The following is a 24,328-nucleotide window of genomic DNA, read 5'->3' as shown; positions in this document are numbered from 1 at the left end:
TGGGACACCAAAGAAATACAAGAAAATCCGCAAACTGGTGTGTGTCACGTGACGGCCGACAGCACCATGTGACGGCTGCTGTAGACCTGTCACCTTATTCCCAGATTAGGCCCGTAGTATCAGCCTGGCGCCTCCCCTCCACCAGGAGGTGTATTATGGAGCTGGAGTCTCTCCTGCAGTTTCCCAAGGGGGTCCTGACCTACATCCATTTAGAAACCATGCACCGACCACAGATCGTTATGTGGGAGACCACGCTGTCAGAGCGCTATCCTAACGGCAAGGCCTTGGCCAGCAAAGTGAACTAACACTTTTTACGGCTGGATTGATTAATCTGGATTGATTGGTTATGCCTGCTGAGACATTACCAAAGGATGACAGCTGCTGTGTCAGAAAGCCTTCAATTACAGGGATGCTTACCTTGTGTCCACTGAAATTCAGCTTTGTCAGTGAAATGTCGAAGCGTATTTGGGGCCCGCAGCAATTTTATCCAACACGTCACATCCATAAGCCATATATGTAATACAGATAATGAACTGCCATCTTAAACAATTAAACCTGTTGGAATAGCAGTCGGACCATACACAGTGGCCCAGGAAACAAATCCAATGCCATAGCACTGATACATGGTGGAAAATCCTCCTTATTTTATAAAAATAGTGACATGCTATTTGGATAGACATGTGACCCACTCGAATAAAAATTCATTCTAAAGAATGGGCCACCTTGCCTCCCTAAAGCTGAATGTGTGCATTACATTTGCATTATACGGTAGAGTAAAAATGTCTTCATTCATGCACAGGGGGAACTCAGACTTGCAAGGGAGTGCACACATTATTTATTCATATTCTCAGGAACAAAGCGCGAATGCAGCGTGCAGAAGGAGAAGCTGAGTGACAGTGGACAAAGCCTCAGAGGACGCTCCTCTCAGCATTCAGTTCAGCCACATTTTTTTGCAGTGCCGTTCCCAGAGAGGGTTCCCCCAAAACAAGACATCTGCACTCATGGGTACAACTGACGGAAGGAAATACGTCAGAGTGGACATGAATGAAGATACCGGCACGGGATCCCCTGTGATTCAATGTCACACTCAAGAGGTCTGCAATGACAGAACGCAGCAGCAGGTGGTGTAGTTGTTAAAACAGTGTTTACCTGATCATGTGGCTGTATCTCGTCATCACAGGGCACAAGGGGGCGCTCTCCAAACTCAGCGACGCATCACCACTGAAGACTTCGCAAGCTTCTCCAGCTGTGGACCAGACCAAACACTCTCGAAGGCAGACAGGCTCCTTGAGATACTGGGGAGACTGTTTTTCCCAGACATATCAGGCAACCTTGAGTGCCATGGGAAAGTGGGCTTACTTTTTCAGGAACCTTACCAAGCAAAACAAATCAGCCTGTTTGGGTTACTAGTACCAGTGCAGTTCAAGAAACCAGTCACCAAAATTTGCAGCAAGCTAGCTGGCTTCCAGTTACAGCAGGGTTCCCCGGTACCGGTTCTGGAGTGCCAGAATCCTAGTGTTTGCAGATTTCCCTGCTCAAACACATCTTAATCAGCTAATTGCTACATTTAGTAGGTGTGTTTGAGCAGGGAAATTTGCAAACTGTGGTGCAGGACTGGATTTGGGGCCCACTGGCTGAACACCACCCTCCGGATTCACATCACCCAGCCAAGAAGTTTGTGGATGTGGGCCGAATCACTCAGTATGGTCCATAAGCACCATTTAATAGTTTTCTGACACAATACTGTAGGTGTAAAACTATGACGTCTGTCAAAGTGTGTTAGTTTGGCCAGTAACACGCCGTTTGGATAACCAATACCACATTGAGTTATTTACATAATTATGCTAATTGGCTTAATTCAGTTGGTGGTAAAATTTAAAAAACATAGGGAATGGCTGGGGTTATGGTTTACTGCAGGTTAACTGTGCAAAGCTGAATCCTGAAACTCGTGGTTGGGGAATAACACATGCATGTTGTTTTTGTAGGGAATTGGGTTTACAGTTCCCACATGTCAGTGTTTTGAGAAGGTCCAAATGGACGTGACTAGGAAACCAAACAGAAATGAGCAATAAATTCATCAAACAGTGTGTGTGCATAACAAAGCCATTGATCTGGATACAAGGAACATGCAGCAAAATATGTGAATAAGTTTATTGCTTCTTTAATACATTTCAGTTTGCAGACACAAATGACATAAAACATTCCTTCTTAGGTCCTGCGTAGCATAAACAAAATCTTACTTTCATTAAGTTCAGCTGTCGATTATTAGGAGGAAGGACTTTACAATTAGATCATCAGTGGACAAAGCAGTGGGGGGGGGGGGGGGGAGAGATAAAATCCTCAAAGGAGTCGGGAGGCAGGAGAAAAGACTGATAATAAAACCACAGAGGTGTAAACAGCACAGAGCCCCGCCCTCTTTGTCCACGTACAGAGCATCACCCCAGCACTCCTGCTTTTAGCTGCTTCCCCTCTTTCTGTCAAAGGTCTCGGCAGCACAATTTTGGCAAAACCTAAATGCCCCCCCCCCCCCCATAAATGCCGAGCGGGGGTGGAGACGTGGGTAATATAAAAATGGGTGTTCAATCCAAATGAACACACGCTGAATGCTTGGGGAGCGAACAGCCGAGAAGGCATCCCCACTGGCATCTCCGGAGCAGGGGATTGTGGGAAACCCGCGTTGACGGTCCTGCCCAACGTCACCAGACACGGCCTGTCCCCCAACCCCAAACCCCGAAGCATTTTCGGGGGGGATAAGGGCCCACAGGAAAGCCTACAAGTCGGGGCCTGCGGAGAAACCGTCAGTGTGGGAGCACAGGCTGGGGAGGCCGACACGCCACAAGGCAGCCAATAGGCAGCCTCCAAAACGCAGACGGCTTTCATTGACTGGTGGCTGTCACTGACACGTCACTCTTCTCCAACCAATGACAAAGCTGCTGGCGCCTCTGAGAGCCAATAAATAAAGAGAATTAGACCGAAATACTGATACCACCCAGTTAAGGCTGTTCCTGCCAAGGAGGGGGGGAGGGGATGTCGGAATTAGGAGTACATACTTATCCTTTGATAAACATAAATATTTTATCCATATCAATCCCATATCTGCTGTCTTTAGAACAGGAAGACCACTAATTTGCTCTACATAAGGCACAGAAACCACAGGAATTGGACAAATCAGGATTCCATTCGAGCCCCTCCAAAAATAAACAATAAAAACGATGATAAATGTAACTGTAAGAAAGGTCAGGTTCAAAAGCAGCATACAAAACCATTTGGCATGAAGGGGGCAGGGTTTAATTAAAACAAGGAACCGCTAAGAGAGGAGTAGGTCGCTACACACTGCTGGTGCTGACTGGGATCGCGACCCATTCATCTTTCTACGTGCTGCCTGGGGTCCCGGTGGGTGATGTGCTCGTTAAACGGTAGCAAAAACAAAACAACAATAAGACCAGAAACAACAACATCTCTATACTGACACACCCATCTGCTAAAGAGCCCCTAAAGCCCCATCCCCAGGAGAATCCGCACGTCTCTGAAACTGCGTCACCCGCTTCCTGGGCGGCTTGTAAACGACAAGGTTTCCAGACTTATTGTTAGCCATATGATAGATGCCCCATTCCCAAAGGTTAATTGGCACCTACCAAATCGGGGGGGGGGGGGGGGGGTGTACTACAAGTACTGCACCCATCACTACAGGCTGCGTGAAAGCAGCGCACTGTCGTCGTCATCGGCAACACCCCTCTGGACCTACAGCTCCCGTGGTCTACCCTGCCCCCTGCTGGTAGGTTGTGGCAGCTCAGCCACAAGAACAGATTCGCAGCGGAACGGGATGCTGGGGGCAGTTAAACACAGGCTTAATGGCCCAATGGGGGTCCGAAGCGCGACGCCCTTTTAAGGAATAGCAGTGCAGAACCGTCAGGCCGCATGTCAAAAGAACGAATCAGAGATGTGCTGCACCCGGAAGGGGGGGGGGGTACAAATGAACTGGGCACTGATGTGATGGGCCAGCCAGTCAGGATAGAGTGAGGTGGGACTGGAGGGGAGTTGTGGGGTCACATGGGGCAAGTAACAGGGTGGTCAATGGGGGGGGGGGGGGGTGGCAGCCATCTAGATCTCACTGGCTGACACGTCGTGCTCAGCGATGCCGTTGCTCTGCGCGTTGCTCTCGTTGAGCCTGCGGACGCGGTACCCTTCGTAATGGATGCTGCTGGTGATGTCCTTGATGTTCTGCATGTGGGTCCTGCAGGAGGGGATGGAGATGAGGCCGGTAGACAGTGACTGAGGAACTCCGCGGCTGTCGGCTAGCAGGGTCCCTCAGTGAACCCTTGAGGTGACACACTGCAACCACTGACCACAGAGACCTGGACAGGCTCTGCTAGAAAGATCTGCAGGTGCTGTGCATCACGCACCTTTAAAACGTTTAATAACTGCACAGGAGATACCAGTGAAGCACTAGGTAATGGTGACCTAGAGAGAGATCTTACCTAATCAGCAGGTCGCGCAGAAACGCAAACTCGCAGTGTGCTGTGTTCTCAACTGCAGAGAGAGAGAGAGCGTGGGTGTGAAACGGCAGTGATGTGACACTCGTGTCACGTGGACACTGCTGGCAATGCGCATCACATACGTGACAACATAGCCTGCGTTTGATGATAAAAACCTTTTAACGTGCCGTTTTACAAAGTTAAGAACGTAATTACACATCATTACTTTACAATTACATTACTTCTGAGCTTCTTGCTTTGTTTGAAAGCTGTTGTGTAGCTCCTGCTTCAGTCCCACTTACACCAGCACCTGCGCGTTCACTGGAAGCTCAGCCAAGCTGCACTTACGCCTTGTCGTCTCCAAGACAGCCGAATAAACATTGATGCGCAAAGTTTCTGCTAAACACTATACATGTACTCTTGTGCAAGGTAATTTCCAAAATGATACGATTAGTTTTTTCTCAGGAATGAAAGGAGAGAACTGTAAAGTAAACGATTCAAAATGTCAGATCCAGGGCCTTGCGAATCCTGAACACTGAACAAAACCTTGACGATCCTTCGAGAATGAAAGGAATTTTCTTTGTCAGTAAAATGGCAAAGTTCTCACGTCTTGCCACCAGGTGGCAGTGCTGTCACAGCAGTCAGCAGCAGCCACACCCAGCATCAGCATCGTCATATGCTATCTCTCCTTGAGGTTAATGGTGGCGGTATGCAGAGCAGGTCAGGCCAGGAGTCTTGCAGCCACAGAATCTGGCTCATTCTGGGGGAAGCCCAGATGTTTCCCAAGCCGGCAGGGAGACATAATTTCTCCGGCCGACCCCCATACGGATCAGAGCTTACATCACCAGGCAGCCATTTCCAAACTGAAAGCGAGCTGTGATCCGGCACATAACATGAGAGAAACATGTCCACCAAGCAATGAAAACAGGAGGAGGCCTCTGCTTTCAGAGTGGGCAGTGTGTGAAATCCCAGCGAAGGTCCCCAGCGGGACCACAGCAGCCGTGGCATTTAACCAGGTTTCATGCCGGTTGCCAGGTGGAATGGCAAACCCGCATATCGGATCGAGATCTTCACACCTAGCGGCTCGCGTCCGGCTTCGGTGGGCTGAGGAGAAAAATCCCAGGCGCCCTCAAGTGCCCCCTCGAGACCTCGAGCCCCCCCAGCAGCCGCTAGCTGGAGCAGGAGAAGAGGAGGAGAGGCTTCTTGGGGATGGGGGGGGTGGACAGTGACTGAAAAGCCCTGACTGAGGAACCTCTGGCCTTTGTGTCCCACTCCCCGCCCCCCCACACCATCTCCCAGACCACAGGCACACTGAGCTCTTTGTGGCTCGGTGATTTATGGCAGACATGCAAACGTGTTCGGCAACATTGAGGGTAGAACGCCTGCCCCAGACAGAAAGGAGTCATTGTGCCGTTCTGAGGACCTGTGTGGGTGTCTGTGTGTGTGCATGTCTGTGCATTTATATGTCTGTGTCTGCATGTGTATATGTCTGTGTGTGTGTGTGTGCGTGCGCATGCATGCGTGTGCGTCTGTGTGTGCGCACATGCGTGCATATGTGTGTATGTGTGTGCATGTCTGTGTGCGCGCGCATGCCCTCTCTTTGCAGCACGTTCTCTCTCTCCAGGGTCTGACTGCACCGCTTGGCCAGTCACAACCCCGACATATGGTCACAACACGCTCGCTGGTGCTCCTTTTTGTTTCCAGAAAGCACACCCACGTATCGCCCTCGGGAGACAGTGTCAGCCGTTACCAAAAGCAGCACGGCACCATCTGAGCCCCGACCGGTATAAGCACGAGCGCAAACATGCCATTACGCCGCCTTTTGCTCCACTCCTTGACTAGATCGCAACTCAGATTCCAGGTTCCTGCTGCTGAAGTGTGACTGTTTGCAGATAATCTTACACTGAACTACCTTGATTCTGTAATAAAGGCTTTTAGAAAGCTAGTGAAACAGTTCAGACTATATCTGAGCTCCCAGATGCGCTGCAGAGACAAAGTGTATCGACGTTACATTTGCGCAGACTTTGCATTCTCATAGACGCTAGGGTGGGGGTGGGGGGGGGGGAGCTAACCTTCTATGGTGCCCCACTTCGTTTTCCTTCCCAGGAGCCTCCTCCCGTTGACCTGGTACTCCTGGTCGCTCCCCACCACCGCAAAGGGAATCATCTCCTGAGAGAGGAATGGAGAGACCACAGGGCTGACGGCCAGAACAGGAGGACAGGACATCCAGGCCCGGTCCCTACACACCAAAGCCTCCATTCCCCAAATAAACACTCCCCCAGAGCATAAAACGACTCATAGCTCATCTCCTAACGTGTCTTTAGTAGGTTTTACTTTTAACAAAAAAATAAATAAATAAAATCACACACTATTGCACAGGCACTAAAAGTACTATTTAAGAGTGTTATTACAAAAGTACCCAGGAGTAACGGGATCGTTAAATTCTTACATCAAGCCATCAAAATTAAAATAAGGGTTAGTGGTGGGTGGGCGACCCGCAGTCATGGCAACTGGCCCCCAAGCACTCACTCTGATCCTCTCGTTGGTCGCCCGGTCCTCCGCGTCCTCGTCAAACTCTTTCTGCGGGTACACGTCGATCCCGTGGGCTCGCAGGTCTTCCCGGATCTGGACGGGGACACAGAGTCATAAGCGGGACGCAGAGCGGCCATTTGCGTCGCCGGAACTCTTCGGATATACGGCGGGGACAGGAGGGGATAACGGCCTCACTGAACATCCAGGAAACCCGGACACACAGGTAACAGATACTTTGGAAGTTAGGGTATGACGACACCATAAACCGGTGTTAAGGCCAGAAGAGAGCCGAGCCGCCAGTAGGTTACAGGTTCTAGTGTTCCTAAAGCTCATCTGGGACGTGACACTGTGTGGGTCATGGTAAACCAAAATTACACTAAGCGGTCAGATGGAGAACAGAGCAGGAATGTAGCACCGCAGCCCCTGGGCCACACACAGCCCTGATAGCCAATAACAGCCATCGTTACAATCCCAAAGCTCCCATCTCATTAAGTCATTTATTGCTTCTCCCCATTGGTCAGTAACAGACGACATAGTAGCCAAGTGCCCCGCATGGTTCCAGTCTGAATACATAATATAACGATGCCACAAAGATGGATGCCAGGGTGGGAGGTAGGTGAGCTCTGCCTTCAGAGACCGGGCGACTCTCAAGCCAGAACAGGGGGAAAATGTTTAAAATACAGCCCAATTTCACTCTCTGCCCCAGAGTCCAGAAACAGGAAGTGCAGAACACGGCCAAGTGGCTGAAACTAGTAAACAGGAAGTGCGCAGCAGCCATTGCTTCCCTCCACACAGGCTACACACGTTGGCACCTTGGACACAGGCTCTGCAGCACCTTCTTGACAAATCAGTCCTTGATGTTAACAGAGCGCAGTGAGATCCGCCGGGCCGCGGAGACATGTCGTAGCCCGGCAGGATGGAGGGGGCCGGACTCCCGCTCGGACTGGCCAGAAGGAGCCCCGCAGACGAGCAGCGCTCACCTTCTGCTTGAAGAAGTCCCGTTCCTCAAGCGTCAGCGTGTCCGCTTTGGCAATGACGGGGACGATGTTCACCACCTTGCTGAGACGCTGCATGAACTCCACGTCCAGGGGCCTCAGGCTGCATGGGGGGGGGGGGGGGGGGGGGGGATAAACATGCGACGGCTGAATCTGCACCCCCATGCAATAGTGCTAATACTGAGGCCTACAGGCCACCCGTCGGACACAGCACAGGGTGAACGGACGCCGGCCACTTCATCTCAGAAAGCTGTCTGATCGCCCTGACGGTGTAAAGATAGACGTAAAAATGAAGGGGGGGGAGTAACATTTTGCAAGTGAGAAAGCAAACATGGGGTGGCATGTTCAGAACAGCAGGAAACAAATGTCAAGAAGCAATGTGGAGGAACCAGGTGCCCCACTACTGAAAAGGGTGGTGGTGGTGGTGGTGGGGGGGGGGGGGGTTCCTGTCCTTAAAGGGACAGGAACCCACAGCTTCCTGACTGACAGATCTTGATGTGTTTCAGTTCTGCAGCCTGCCACCGCAGCCTTTCTGGGCTTGGGAACAGGACCTGGGAAGCCCTAACCCCACTAAGCAGCGTCAGCACTAAGCAAACCACCGATCTACAGGCAACTGTGGCACAGAAGCTGCAAGCTGCTCCAGACAGGAAGTAAATAGTTAACTAACCAGCTAATTCATGCCAAAGGCATTATTATGCATCATGGCATCTGCACATGACAAATGAGCTCAATGTTATTGTTGGGTTGGGGGGGGGTCGTCATTTTTGCAATGTCAGGGTGAAGGAGGAGGCCGTTTGCACAGGTGCGCCCCCTGCAGCATCAGCCAAGCGCCGACTTGCCTGCTACGAGCTAGTTAACCAGCACCAACACAGCCTAAAGCCTTCTTCACAGCAGGTAACTGCTTTAACAGTCTCAGTTGGAGTAATTAGCCAAAAACAATGTGACCGGAAAGCAAAGACTAATCAAATCCAGACAGAACCAATGTAGCGCCATTGAGTCTCTGGAACTGCCGACCCCCCATAAGAGCAGGACCTCAGGTACGGATCCCAAGGTGGCAGCAAGAAGAACCAAGGAGCAGGGGTGTCACTCACAGGGAGCAGGGGTGTCACTCACAGGGAGCAGGGGTGTCACTCACAGGGAGCAGGGGTGTCACTCACAGGGAACAGGGGTGTCACTCACAGGGAGCTAAGAACAACGTAGGACTATTCTGCCGAGTAATACGACACTTAACATTTCTAGTTATTCTCATCTGCTAGCAAACTGAAGCTAAAGAAATGCATGTCTGTGATGTCCCTGTGGCAACACATACGCATAGAAAATGCGTCCGACCGTGTCGCTGAATTGAGAACGAGTGTCACAGTCTGGGAGACAGGACGGGGCCCCGCAGCCCTGCAGCCAGATACAAACACATGGGATGGGACCCCACAGCCTTAGATGAAGGGCCGGGGCCCCGCAGTCAGAGGCGAAGCATGAATCGTCCTTTCAGAGGGAGGGGTCTGAATGGTAGATCAAATCAGATCCAGACGACTGAGCTGCATGAGAAACAGGAACCTGGAGAAGGAGAACGCACCACACTCCCCGCCAGAGCCTGCTACGGGCCCCTGGAACGGCACGGAGCCAAAAAAGGTTGCTGTCTGTGTTCCTCTACATCCCCCGGGGGGGTGGCGTGGTGCATGTGTAAAGGGGCAGGAGGCCTCATAACACAGGTGTCAGTGCCGCAGCAGCCCCCCCCCCCCCAGAAAGAGCCTCCACTGCCAGTCCACAGCTACATCTGACCCACCTGTGACCCACTTCACAGCTACCAGATGGAGATGTGAAGCCAGCAGACCCACCCACAGACTCGCACATCCCTCCACACCACACAGTGAAGCCACTGTGGATGGGGAGTCGCCGCCTGAGGCGGCGGAGTAGCAGGCAGGTAATAAAGCAGGGATGTGGCCCACACTGCAAGACGCAGTGCCCTGTGTGTTCTGTATTATTACCTGCCCTCCCCTAGAGAAAACTGTAGTCAGCATACAGCAGGTTAGCTTCAAGCACACAGCGTCACCCCCTAGGGGAAGGGTGACCTCACGCCGACTGCAATGCCTAGCACTGCCTCTCAGTCAAGCCTGCTGCAGTGTGCATGCCAGTGCCCTCTGGTGGTCCGTACCAGTGACCCGTGGGAGGGATGAAGTAGACGCAGCAGTGCACACGCGAGTCCGGGATCCTCCTCTTCCTGTTGATGTTGATCTCCTCCTGCAGGTACAGCTCGTACTGGTCGTTGATGAACTTCATGATGGGCATCCAGCTGCGGAGCACAGGGAGGGACCAGAAGGAACGTCACGCACACGCACCCCCATGCACGCCAGCATGCACATCACCCCTCCCCCCGCTCACCAATTCTTGTTGTTGATCTGGTCCCCGAATCCCGGCGTGTCGATGACCGTCAGCTTCATCCTCACGCCCTTCTCTTCTATGTCTGCAGGAGGACAGAGACGCGGTCAGTAATCCGTCTGGCTGGGGGGGCACCCAGGCAACTGCCCGAGGATCACCCCCATTCTCTGCCTGGCAGACAACCGGAGACGAGCTAATCCTGTTATTTACAGGGAGAAAGCAGCGGGTGGGGAAGTTCTGGCAAAATGGTTCTAATCTGTCCTGTTATAGGAGAACATCTGTCAGAAGGAGCTGTTCAAGCAAGTCACATCAGGGCGGGGTGAACGAGCCTGTCACACGCGGGTGCCAGACGAAAGACCGGTGTTACACCCCTCGGTAGGTCTTCACATGGCCAAGCCCCCCTCCCCCAAACTCACCGTGACTGACAGACTTAATCTCGATGGTCTTGGGGATCCTCTCCTCTGGCGGTGCCTGCGTGGACCTGCGGCTCACCTTCGACTTGAAGAGGGTGTTCATCAGCGTCGACTTGCCAAGGCCACTCTGTCCTGAGCAGGAAGATGGAGGGGGTCACCAGGGGTCACCAGGCGTCAGCCACTCTCAAATCGGTGGGACGGCATCCATCATTACGCAAGAGACTCGTGTCTCATGTCTGCCAGCCAAAAGAGGCCGCCCTCTCTAAAGAACCCAGGGGAACCATCCCAACCAAAGGCTCAGGAAGGCGGGACCTTCACCTAACGGGTCCTGTGTGCCTCACCTGCTCCCCAACACCATGCAATATTAGCGGATGTCCTTTTCAAAACTATGGTGACCAAATAATCCATGTCAGAGGGGACACTTTGAGCCACTTCAGATTTTACCAACTACTTTAAAACCAAAAGGCTCCTGTACTAGTTCAGTTCTTCTTGTGCGTTGATTGGTTTATTTCCTTGATTGAAGGAAATAAACACATTAACATTAGTGACACATGCATGATTATAGGAGACTGACCAATCAGCACAAGGCAAGAATTTGATACTTAAGAGAATTCCAGGTCCTTTTAATTGGAATGGTAGTTTAAGAACCCTGTCCTAGTTCAAAGCACCCTCACTGACATGGATTATCTGGTCATTCTATTCAAAAGGGACACATGACATGTAACTCAAGCAGCCACAGGACAAATACTTCGTTAACCTGATGGAATTTCTCAGACACTGAGTTTTTTCCTCCCACGCGTGAGGTGAGAGACAGTTACAGGAACTCTCTAGTCTCTCTGCAACTTCCTCTCCCTCCTCCCATAAGAAGCCGCTTTCCTGGTACCATAGACAGCCAGCTTCTGGTTCAAAGTCCAGCCCGCCTCAGACGAGGGGCTCAGACAGCACCCAAGAAGGCTGAGCGAGACAAAGGCAAGTTCACGGTGGGAAAAGTGAAAGGAGCCGGGCTGGGGAGCTCCCAGAATGCTTTGCTCCTTTCCATCAGGCACCAAGCTGTCATTCACTTCTGCTCACGGATTACGATGAGTAAATGATTATGGGGCAGACACATTCAGACCTGCTGCAGAGAGATGTGGTTTGGGAAGGGGGGGGGGGGCGTTCTGTACCGGGGGCCTGAGGGCTGCAGGTTATGTAAACAAACCCCCAAAGGCTTCTGGGAGCTCCTGATGTCACCGAGGACTAGCGGGAGACTGCATTACTCATAACGAGACAGATCGCGAGTTCTCCGCTTCACTAAGCATGTAGACCTCGACACACCTCCCAAATCGGCCCCTGGGGACTGGAGGAAAAATACTCAAGGACGCCAAACGGCGATGGACTATAATTCGAGGAGCTTTTGGCCACAATTATTTGGTCTGGTGCGAAGTGAAAACCCTGACCTTGAAAGCGAATGCAGTTCAGGCCGATACGTCTCGATGGACTATTTTTACGGCTAACAGCAATAGCGAAGGTTGAAAACACATCATAACAGAACAGATACTGCTAAATACCGCGAACACCGCTGAAATGTCAGGCAATTCCTCACACCCAGAAATGTTCACAGTAGACACTTTTGCATACTGTAAAGGAAAGCCCCCCCCCCCCACACACAGAGAAATGGGGCTACACTTTGGGCATACGCGAAAAGCAGATAGATAAGGAGAAAAAAGTACATGACTGCAATGCTACCAATGGCATCCATCAGTTTCCAACAGCTTATCCTGGTCGGGTTTGCAGAGGGGCCTGGAGTCTTTATAGTATTATAGATCAGTTAACAACTAACTAACTAACCTTATATATCTGTTAATAGCTAGCAAACGTTTAAGACTGGTTAGCAGGTTATAAACATTTCCCTGTCAAAGCTCTCAAAACCAGCTGGCTGAAGTCTCCTCAATAATATAATCTGATAAAGATGGATGTCCTTTCAGATGCTCAACCTTTCTGAGAACTATGTGACCAGCTTTACGGTCATTCCCGTTCACCTGGCCGCAGACTCGGACTAACCTGGAAGCCTGCCTTCAGATCACCTCAAGATTATGTGCCACATGCATGACTGTAGTGGTGCCTCAGCAGTGAAATGAAATTGCCACTAATCCCATCTATGCAAAAAAAACAAGGTAGAAATATCATTTATGTAATTTAATTTAGTTTTTAAAAAAAGTATTAAAAATGAGAAACATATAAAATGTATATAAAAGTGAAAATAAAAAAGTGCAGGTTTCAGTCATAGGTTTCCCTAGGAAATCATTCCCCTCCAGACCCATTGCTGTTGCAGAACAGACCCCAGACACTGGTTAAGCACACAACTCACTGTCATGAATCTCAGCCAATCAGCCGTGCTCACGGAGATCAAGGCGTGTCCTGGTCAAACAGACCCACATGGGGGACACACAAGGGACACACCAGCATCCAGACCGTTACTGCAGCTTAATTACCAAATAAATCTCATTTTCGAGGGTCAGACATGCTAGAGATTCTGCACAATGTCTGCAAGTGGTTTAGCGAAAATATTCAGCGATTTCCTGCCATGGAAGATGCTGTGCGTCATGTGATCATAAAACAGAGCGACTGTGTTCTTGATTAAGCCAATGAAGGGTATGAGCCATCTGAAACAGACACAGCTGGCTAGGCAGACAGTCTCTCTCTAAACTGGTTATGTCCTGGGACTGGCTAGCTAAACACCCCACCGGGTTGCATGTGTGCGCACACGCCGTAACACGCATTCGCGGCCTGCATGCACGGCCTCTGGACTCCCTTGCTGTCATGACGCTCCGAAATGTTTCAGTCCAACAAACTCACCAGACTCGAACACAAACTATTTCCCCAGAAGCAAGCTAAACCTGCATTCCCGCCCCCCCCATTCTTGAACACCAAAATTCCCAGCAGAACTTAATTCACGCAAAAACCTGAATTCATTTTAAATTAAAAGCTTTGAGCAAACTGGCACTTTTAGTGGGTGCAGCACCTACTAATTTGCTTACCAGTTTGAGCACAATCTCATGGTTAAAAGCTTCAGAAGGAAAGTGCAGTAGGAGTAGTATATGCTCCGTGTAAGCACCGAGGATGGGGGCCTGACTGCGGGGGGGCGGACGCTGGGACGTGACACTCCAGGTGGACACCCAGGAGGGACAGACTCTCCGAGGGGGAGGGACAGATTTCCTGTGGTACAGACACTCAGTGGAGGGGAGTGGAAGGTGACTCTTGGGGTGGATGGACTGCAGGGGGAGGGGGCACTCAGGATGGACTGACTCTAGGGGACAGACTCATTTTACCTCTTATCACTGTATACCAGCAGCTGCATGCTGGTGCAAAACCACAATCACTTAAATCAAACATTATAATTTGTGCCAAAAGATTTGGAGGGAGAGATAAAGGTTTTTCAGAGCTTAACCCCAGCCCTCCCTGCCCAGCGACCCCCTCCCCAGGACTCACCCACTACCATGATGTTGAGCTCGAACCCCTTCTTCAAGGCTTTCCTCCTCATCTGCTCCAGAATGGCGTCGATGCCCACATAGCTGAAGTCGGCACCGGGCTTGTCCGCACGCACCGGTGGCAGGGATGGCTTGGCGGGATCCGACATGGCGCTGCTCAACGTGACCTCTGACCCTGTTGGCATGAAACACACGTGGTTTGGTGAGAGCTCCGAAGCACAGACCTCCCCTTGCACGTAAGGCTGGTGGGGATCAACCCGAGGGTCGTGCATTATTAGGGGGGGTCCGGTTTGGTTTAACTGTGACACAACGGAGCGAAAAGTGACTCTACTCTGTCACCCCGAACTCAAGACACACAGTGTCCTGTCATGCCTGTCTGTCAAGTCTGAAAGAGGAAGAGCAAACCTGGGTTTCATAGCCAAACCGGTTTAGAATCACCCAAGGGGTGGGTAGACGCAGAACCGTAAACCCCCAGAAAACTGCAGAGACACTGGCTGCGCGGAACCGGAGCGGGCCTAACACGAGGGACGAGCGAATGTCACATGATGGCGAAGAGCGGCACGCGGACAGGAAGGAAATGAGCTCGAGGTGTCACACGATACGCCCGGTCCTGCCACGGGGCAACGCAAGCCTGCAGAGCGGACTGCCAGGCTAGTGATTAACAGAGATGAAACGTAGTGTGAGCTCGCAGCAGCTAGTGGGGCACCGTCGCTGGAAGACGCGCGGGGGAGGGGTTGCCAAAGTGGGGGAGGAGGGGGAAACAGAAAAGCCTGCAAGAAGATGTCAACTGCCGATAGCCTGCTGAGAGCGGCTGCAGGTGCTGGACGCTGAGCTCGCGGCGGGGAGCCTGCCCTACCTGATCTGACGAGGTGCGGCTGTCCGTGCAATAGCGAGGGGGAGCCTCTGGGGGGAGCAGAGACGGCGCGAGAGGATCTCACCGTGCAGCCGCCGTTCACCACGCCACTGCTGCCAGGGTGCACACGCACAAGCAGTGGAGAGCCTCGCTGGGGGCGGAGCATCCATGTGCGCGTGTGTGTGCCGCTCGCACGCTCGCTCTCTCTGCCGTGTGCCGTCGTCTGTACAAAGACGCTCCACAGGCATGCAAACCGAAACGTGTCGTCTTGTGCCGTTTCGGTTTTTTTCTGGGGTTTTTCCTGCACGACGGGACCCAAACGCCGCCCGCAAGGAGAGCAGACACACTGCATATTATTTTACTGCCTAACCGAGATACCGGGCACCCACATCGGGATTCCCCCCCCCCCCCCACCCCCACCACCACCAAAGTCCTTGAAATTCGATTCTGATGGAATGTTCTAGAATGAGTCTGCACTCCGAATTTGTGCGCTCGGTCAATGTGGCCGCCTGCTTTCCGGCACGTTCTGATGGCGGAGGCTGTGACGTGTCTGGTCCCTCTGCGGCCACGCTGACGACGCCCTGGAGGTGCGCGTCCGCACACAGGCCATCGGCAGAGGGACCTGAACACACAGCGCCCCGTCGGGCCCAAGCGGAGAGCAGAGCTAATCCACACACTGCAGGTCACACAGCGACTTGCAGAGCCCTAGCTGGTCACATGATCTCAAACACGTAATGAGTCCTGCTTATATGGGATGTGGGCACTAAGACTTTACACCCCCCCGCTTAGCGTGCATATACAATCGGCTTCAAACCACCCCCTGCAATACATTTGTCATTTCTTTCCAGTAAAAGTTGCCCCCGCCCCCCCCAGCAGTGAAACGCCTGCTTGCTTTTACAGGCCTCCTCACAAGCCTGCAGTTCCCAAGAAAAAGGGGTTCCACCCCCTGCCCCCCCCCATGCTGTTGGGTCCTGGGAGACAAGGCTCTTAACACAAACCACACAGCTTCCCAAATGTCCGCCCCTCCCGCTAAAAACCACAACTGCCATTAACTCAGAGTCACGATTCTAGCAGGGGGGTTGCCACAGACAGGCACAGAAATGGTGCCTCTCCCCACATTTCATAGGGGGGTAATTCATGCTCCAACGTGCCCCCGTCAGGACAAGTCAATCAGCCCCATGCAGGATGCAGTGTGAGTTTTTGGATACGTCTTTTTCCCCAGATGGAAAAACCCACGCAGCTTATTAAACCCACAAGCGATATTACTGCTCTTTTCATCGTCACCCAAACGCACACGATTGCTCTGGCCCCATAGCTGAGAACAGACCCTCACAGATCTCACCCTGGTGAATCAGCATGCAGTCTGGCTGGACTCCATCACCTTCAGTCGCTTTCTCACACCGCTGCCTTCTGCAGTGGTACCACACGTCCCGAGGGAAAGGAACACAATACAGTCACGTCGAGCAGACAACATAACCCCCCCCCCCGACAGACACGCACAATCGGACAAGCTTCACACCCACTGACCTTTACAACCAAAGCTGATGCACAATTTTCACCAGCGGCAATCGCCAAGCACCCTGCTCACGCTGTCACTGGCCCCGATTCCCCAATGAACACCGAACCATTTTAAATTTCCCTGGAGCAATTGGGGGTTAAGGGTATTGCTCAAGGGCCCAACTCTGAAATCACTCCGGCGACCATGGGATCTGAACCGACGACCTTCCAATCACAGGCACAGTGTTGAAACCCGCTGAGCTGCATGTCACCCCTTCACACAAATACAAGACGACCCGTCCAGTTTGGCCGGATCTGCCCCCTCACTTACAGCGGGAAACAAACCCACCTCACGTGCTACACGAACATTAGTTTTTGACTAATTCCAGCCTTTTCAAACAGATGTCTGATTACAGGCATCCCACAGGCTCCGTAAATCACACAGTTCCAAAAGCAGAAGGTGCTACGTTGACCTGTGTAGCTGCTACGTTGACCTGTGACGCTGCAGACCCATCCAAACACACACGTGGTGTCTTTAAACCGGACCCACAGATGATGCTAACTCTGGGTGTTCAGATCGGAGGGTGGTTCGCTTTTTCATGAAGGACTACAAGGTTTGTAAAGCAGCACTGAAGAGCCATCTGCCAGCTGCAGGAACAGTGGGGAGATCTGCAGGTAAGCGTGGTCAGCTCTGGGGGGGGGTGTCACCGAGCGCTGAAGGGAAAGCAGGGAAGCCAAACGCGAGATGCCAGAACGTCCGCAAACCTCCGGCAAGCGTGAAATACCACCTGCACCCGTACTCTCAGGGGGGCGTGGTCAGACACCAGAAGGAAGGACAGCAAAAAAATACAGACCCACATTAGAATATTGTGAGGAGAATATCATACATCAGAGTATGTTAATCTGCTAAAAGACTACATTTCCCAGTGATCAAGGCCCAGACGGTGTCTCAGGATGACCAACCCGCCGTATCCGCGTGTGCCTGCAGACTAATGTCTAGCCTGGCAGCGAGGAGCCTCAGTGTGTGAACATGCCATCCACACGCTAGCCAATCACAGAATACACTCCCGAGAAGCCTCCACGCTCAAAGTCTCTTCTGGACAGTGAAGGGCTGTGACGGGAAATGCCACCGGAACCCATCTGTGAGGATGCTGAGGAGGTACCGGTGGGACAGGGAGGGCCGAGAGCTTCTAGAACAGTTTGGTTAAACAGAGGGCTTTCTGACTGGGCTCCTTCTGTTGGAGAAATACCCAAACATCACGCTCCCTCATCCCTTCAGTCTACCAAGTCACAGAGTCGGAGACACGGACCACCAGCTGAGATGGAGTCACACCGCAGTCTGTCAGGTTAGCAGAAGGTTCTTTGTTTATTTAGGTACTTACAGAACGTGGGTGTTTCTCCAAAAGAAATGTAGCTTTGTCACAACTGTTACATCTGCTGAAGCTCAGCTGAACCTGCTACCTCAGTGAAACGTTATAATGACCAAACCCCAGGACTGAGGCAAGTCGAGGTAGATAGTTGCCAGCAAATAGCTGGAATGCCATGTTGGTCCTCCCTTCCAGTATATTAAGGTGGTCATTTCCAGAGAAGCAAAATAATCCACGAACTTCAGGTTCCGAGTCAAATATCTGCTCAAGACACTGAAACAAGAGTCTCCCACTAATCGGAACCTTCCACAACGCCTGGGCCAGTATGAGAATCTCACGCTGCACCAGTGACGTCATAGCTATGAGAAACTGACACAGAGGTCATAAACCACTCCCCCCCCCCAAAGCAATGCACAAGGTCACCCCTCCCTCACCAAATCCCCTGTATTAGCAGACAGCACCAATGCACAGGAACATAAGCCAGATCCCCATGGCCCAAGGAGACGACCCGTCACCCAGAGCTTCTTTCTGACGAATATGTCCGCTGACTCGAGACAATGCAAAAAGCTGACTGTCAGTCCGGCTGCACGCGAAACTACCATAAAGACCTGCATTCCCCCCGAGCTACGAGTCTCATCAATCACGGTACTTTTCATGTTGCTATTTACTGGTTGTGCTGGTTTTCTCTGACCTCCATACATCCTCTCCCAGTTGGCGGACAGATAAGACTGGAAATTCAAAAGGTGTTATTATAAATCTCTCAGAAACATAAAAAGCCGGGACAGCCCCAGTGTTCTCCGTCGGCTCTAAAAGCACGAAGTCAAACAGACGCACATTCCACAGAGCTACGTTGCCTCGGAGGATGAAGGGAGACGGGGCATCAGGACCGGCGGCTGCCATTCATCCCCCGAGCGGCACGTGATTTCGCCCACTTGCGTCACAGATCCACGCGGCCCTGAGATCTCCCTTCCTCCTGCAGTCTGGGCGCCTCACTCTCGGCCTCGAGCTGTGTGCCTTCTCGTGAAGGCAGGCTGGGTCTAGGTCGACTCCCAGAGCAATTTTCGACGAGGAGAAGGCTGATATCCTGCAGACCGCTGGAGGTGGCTGGGGTTCACCTACGTGACCGGGTCAGCTGGGAGAAGCCCCGCCCCTTGGCGTTGTCAACGGTAACGTGACTCCAGGGTGTGTAGGGGCCCCTCTACTGACAGAAGGGACTCTAATGAACCGTCATTTTTAAAAATGTAGACGGTCTGTCTCCCGCCAACTAGTTCTCACTTAACTGCAGATGAAACGATGGAGCTCCAGAACATCTGTTTTTTAAATTCATATTACCCATCTGCCAGTCGACATGGGGAGAGGGGTGTGACTGAAGAAACCCCCCCAACTCCGTGACTGAAAGTGGATGACGGATGAATGGAAGTTGTTAAATTTTACACATAAATGACAACACGCTACGTGCTATATTGGGACGGGATCGGCGCAGGTCAGGCGGGACGGTCACAGACGCGAACGTGCATGGACCGGGACCACGAACACAAACAGCACACACAGCAGGGAGAGCAAGCTGAAGCAGTCAGTGACCTGGGTGTCACTGGAAAGCAAAGCGTCCATCTACTCATGAGTAAATATTACCTCTCAAAACTCACAGAAACACAAAGACTGTGTTGGAACAGCATCAGCAGTATATCTCCCTCCCTCCCCTCCTGAGAGAGACAAAGAAAGCCCCTACTGCCCCCCCCCCTGACCCATCTGTTAGATGAACGCTGTTCAGACCCCTCTGCCTTTCAGAATGTGCCCCCTGACCTCTAGCAGCACAAAGCAGACCCTCTCTCCAGTCAGCTTTCTGTATACAGACCTCTGGAGTGAGAGATAATGACCCCCACCATGGGGACAGAGAGGGTGATGGAGCACGTGAAATGGGAGAAGGGAGAAAAGAGGATTGGGGGGGGGGGGGGGGTAGGGAGCTGAGAGGAATGACAGATGTTGGGGACGGTCCAGGGGAATAGAATTTGGAGAGGATCCTCACTGTACCTCAAAGATTCTAAAGTTCTTGGGGGAAGTGATAAGAGGAAATGTGGTGGGGGGGGGGGGGCAGCAAGGCCAGCGTGGGTAAAGCAGGGGTGGGCAGCACAGTGGCAAACTTTAACAAGCCTCTGCCTCACCATCAAACCTGCCTAATACAACACAAGCAGCCCGACAGCCATCGGCTCAGGAAATCAGCGGAAAACTGTGGTCATTTTTCCCCCCAGGCAAACCGTTAAAAAAATCAACTCAAAATAAACGTTTCCCCCGATTGACATCAGTCTGCTAGCCCATTAGTCTGCTAGCCCGCCCAGACACTTCACTGTAAGTGTGCAACGTCGTTTATTATTGAGCAATTTCAGCAGCGAGAGCCAAGTTTAGTACCCAAACCTGCGTGCACAAGCTCATAATGGCTTGGCTGCAAATCAGGAATTGTTTAAAAAAACGAAATATAGTAAATGTGTTTTACTAAGCGTGTTGGTGGTGGCCCTTTGCTGCTTGTGCAAATGAACTACTCCAGTCAAGCACCTTAGAAAACCTCAGTTGTGCCACTTCCTTGGAAACTGAAATCAAACCAACCATTGGGAGGAAGAGAGAGATGGGGTGGTGCCAAGGTACCGCGTTGAGGTTGGTTCTAGCCCCTGGCTGAGTCATCTTCCCTATGCTTTGACAGGAGAAAGAGGCCCAGCAGCAGGGGTGTAGAACTGGGTTGCAGCACACACATGACGATCATACACATGTGACCAAACAGCCACAACTCGAGGTAACGGCAGGCCTCCACCAGCAGGGCGGCAGCGACGCTTCTATGACACCAAATAAATCTGGCGGGTAATGCGCAGGCGTTACATGCAGTCGGGACAACAACAACCCTGGAACAGACACCTTAAAACCTCAAACGATAGAAATGGCATCGCCGCACTGACAGGATGTGCGGAGCAATATGACAGGAAGGGGGCACGCTGGTGACGAGGCGTGGGCCGGGGTGGGGGGTGTGGCCGGTTGCCTGTGGCGAGGGCACGGCTATTTGCACGTTTCAAACACGGAGCGTCTGCAGAGCAGACTCGACAGACAAGAGCCAACAGAAAGCATACCACACTTTTATAGTAATGTGAAGTATATTGCACTTTTTCTCTCCGCCCCTCAGTGACGAGGCCGGCCTGTTGCATGCAGAAGAAACGGAACAAACTGCATAGCAAACTGCTGGGTTGGTGCCGACCGCGATGCGCAAAGGGCCACCAGGCAAGGCAGACGGGAGAATGTGCCATAGCAGGGCAGCTCACGGGCCGACTGCGAAACATGGAAGTGCTGAGCTTTGGAATTTAATCCGACCTTCAGGTGGGGCTGACCTTCCCACTGAGCCCGTGTGAGACAGGACCCACGGCTCACTGCCCACTCTGTTTGCAGATGGATGGCAGCGCGGGTCCCCAGAGCGAGCGCGTGTGCGTGCCTGCCTGCCTGCCTGCCTGCGTGCCTGCCTGCCTGCCTGCGTGCCTGCCTGCCTGCCTGCCTGCCTGCCTGCCTGCCTGCGTGCGTGCCTGCGTGCGTGCCTGCCTGCCTGCGTGCCTGCCTGCGTGCCTGCCTGCGTGCCTGCCTGCCTGCCTGCCTGCCTGCCTGCCTGCGTGCCTGCCTGCGTGCCTGCCTGCGTGCCTGCCTGCGTGCCTGCCTGCGCGCTGCAGGGACACATGCATGCCAACATGCACAGCGAATGAGCAAACATCAGCAGCGTGCTCACCGGCTAGAGACTGAGACCCGACCCAGCCCAGCTCAGCCCGGAGAGGGGAAGAGAGGAGGCAACGGGAATGCAGAGGAATCAGGATGGCAGAGACCATCCTTTCACCCCCAGAAGGCTGAGAGGAGTGCAACAATCAACCCCCCCACCCACTCAGAACACGGCACCAAAGTGAGCAGTAGCAGGAAGCCTCCCACCTCCCCTGAGAAAGAGAAGACTGCGCCCTGCCAGAACACAAGATACCTGACAAACTTTTAACTATCTCAAGAGCAAAGCCCCCTCTCTCTCTCTCTCTCTCTCTCTCTCTCTCTCTCTCTCTCTCACCTCCTCTCTGGCTAGGTGCAAAGGTCTCACTGCAGCATTTATCTACAGGTAACCGCGAGGAGAATAACGACACGGACAGCCAAGTAAAAAGGGGAAGAAAAAAAAAACAGCAGCAATATGAAAGCAAAAAAGCTACAGAGTGTTCTCACTTACCCTCCCTCGCCCTGCTCGCTCGCAATCACCCTCTGTCTCGCTCCAGCTGGAAGCACAGGCACTTAGAAGCCCCGCCCACACACAGCAGTCACGTGACAGCCTGGCAGGCCACGCCCCTCATTCATTTGGGTGTCAATGGGGAGTATTGTGGATGGAGAGGGGACCATCTGCAGAGCAGGGAGCAGGCAGGCAGCCCGCACACGGCCAGCAGAAGAACCACGTCTCCGCGGCACTTGAAAGCCAAGGGTGTCTCTGTGTTTTAATCACTTCCCTGTGTAAACTCCTCTAAACACAAGCTAACAATCAGTTCTGATTTAGAAATGAGGATCTTACTCCAATTATGGAGTAAGGAATCATTCGGAACAAACTGTACAATATTTACATAACAAATTTAGAATATTAAAGAACGAAAGAACAATAAACGTGTCTAACATTGTTGCATCAGATCCCTCAGGCTGCAGGTTCAGATCAGTCCACAGCTGTGTGTTTGTGCCGAGTCTGCATGGGTTCCAGCCCCCACATAGCTTAGTACTCGCTGGGGGAGCCATTATAGGTGGACAGATTGTGTAGCAGCGAGTTAATGAATACAAACTCTTACAAATTTCTCCTACGAACCCGTGATCACGAAAAACATATCGCTTCATTTAACAAACTTTCTTTCGCTCGCTGAAATTTGAAACTCCACCGGCTAACAAATCGCATGTGGTCTCAAAGTACCTTTGACACCCCTCAGAAAGAATATTTTTGTGAGCACACCTGACACCTGAGTACCAATTGTGCACATGTACATCCTGCATTGGCACCCGTGTCCGCAAGATCCTGGGCCTGATTACACAGACAAGAAGTTTGTGAAATAACCCTGACAGGCCGGTCGCACAATAGTACCCACACAGCAGTGTGTGGCTTTGCAGCTTAAGGCTCCATGATAGTGTCTAGGAGGTTCGCTGGTTGAAATCCCATGGCAAGGAAAGTTGTTAGATCATATTACTGGGCAAGGGCCTTAACCCCAAAAACTGCTACAGTGGTGCTGGAAACATGGCTGTACAACCACTGTGATCTCAAGCTCTGCCCTCTTATCTGTCTGTGCGTGTGTGTGTGTGTGTGTGTGTGTGTGTGTGTGTGTGTGTGTGTGTCTCTCTCTCTCTCTCTCTCTGTCGCAAAATAGAATCTTGGAAGATTGAGTTTCCTCGAACTTGATCCCCTGCACCATGACTTTCTGTTTTATAAATCATAAACATTAAATGGGGATCCCCAAAGTCTCAGCCGTGTCCCAGGTTCACATTTAAAGCTGCAGACCTTAGAAAGCGACTTGATTGGCTCACTGCCCTGCAGTGTCGCAGTGCTGGAATCACAGTTTGCAGAGTCACATCCTCAGAATAGCTGCACTGGCGAAGGATGCTGACCTGACCTGCTCTGGATGATGGTATATGGAGAGTCAAGGGTCCCAGCACTCATGGTCCAACAGAAGTAATTTGTCAGGGACTCTAATCTGTGACATTTACTGTTCCACTGTGTAAACTGTGGGTGGCAAACCTGATCCATGGAGCGCCGCAGCGGGGGCGGGTTTTTGGGATGACCTCTCAATCAGCCAATAACAGTGGGTCCCCAGGACTAGAGTTGAGAATCACTGTTTTGTTATTGGTTGTTTGAGAGGTCATCCCAAAAACCCGCACCCACACCGGCCCTCCATGGATCAGGTTGCCTGCTTTCCTTAGGAAAACCAACTGTACCAAACATGTTTGCAAGTCATAGTTTCACACATTTAATTAGTACTAAGATCTGGCCTCATGTCCTGGGAGGTCCCCTGTGTCCCTGTCTTTCCTGGGACAAGCATGTCAAGACAGACGAATGGATGAGCTGATAAAGCTTCGAGCTGACCGGCATCTCCTGCCCCTCCCCAGAGATCTGAGGGGGGGCACGATGTACACTGAGCAGATGGTAGAGATTACGCAGGCAGCTCACAGATCTGCCGTCTGCTAACGGATGTGCTATCGGCTAATTTCATACAGATAAGAGCAGACGCGGATAAGGGAGCAGAATAGCGCAGTCTAACAGGACAAGATAAGTTTCATTCATCTAAAAAATGACTGGAACCAGATGAGTTTTGACTGTTTAACATGAAGAACAT

General features: G+C 51.9%; 1 protein-coding gene across 7 annotated transcripts in view; it reads right to left on the bottom strand.

Annotated features, from left to right (window-relative positions):
* Window positions 1-2,137: 2,137 nt before the first annotated feature.
* The window catches only part of septin9b (septin 9b), a 65,226-nt gene continuing 43,035 nt past the window's right edge, over window positions 2,138-24,328 (bottom strand). For 3 of the 7 annotated variants that reach the window (XM_023791861.2, XM_023791860.2, XM_023791859.2), the window contains exons 3-11: window positions 14,257-14,430; window positions 10,792-10,920; window positions 10,379-10,460; window positions 10,152-10,289; window positions 7,988-8,105; window positions 7,005-7,100; window positions 6,548-6,644; window positions 4,479-4,530; window positions 2,138-4,234 (exon numbers count right to left, since the gene is read on the bottom strand). In XM_023791861.2, the coding sequence (XP_023647629.2) occupies window positions 4,102-4,234; window positions 4,479-4,530; window positions 6,548-6,644; window positions 7,005-7,100; window positions 7,988-8,105; window positions 10,152-10,289; window positions 10,379-10,460; window positions 10,792-10,920; window positions 14,257-14,430 (1,019 nt within the window). In that variant the 3' untranslated portion in view covers window positions 2,138-4,101. Of the gene's footprint in view, window positions 4,235-4,478; window positions 4,531-6,547; window positions 6,645-7,004; window positions 7,101-7,987; window positions 8,106-10,151; window positions 10,290-10,378; window positions 10,461-10,791; window positions 10,921-14,256; window positions 14,431-15,111; window positions 15,484-16,450; window positions 16,527-22,047; window positions 22,136-22,200; window positions 22,295-24,328 lie in introns of those variants that run through there. The other 4 variants (XM_023791864.2, XM_023791865.2, XM_023791863.2 and 1 more) reach the window with 4 other exon arrangements.

Source organism: Paramormyrops kingsleyae, chromosome 5, assembly GCF_048594095.1.
Source record: "Paramormyrops kingsleyae isolate MSU_618 chromosome 5, PKINGS_0.4, whole genome shotgun sequence".
NCBI classification, from domain to species: domain Eukaryota; kingdom Metazoa; phylum Chordata; class Actinopteri; order Osteoglossiformes; family Mormyridae; genus Paramormyrops; species Paramormyrops kingsleyae.
This window is presented reverse-complemented; position numbering and strand designations above follow the sequence as displayed.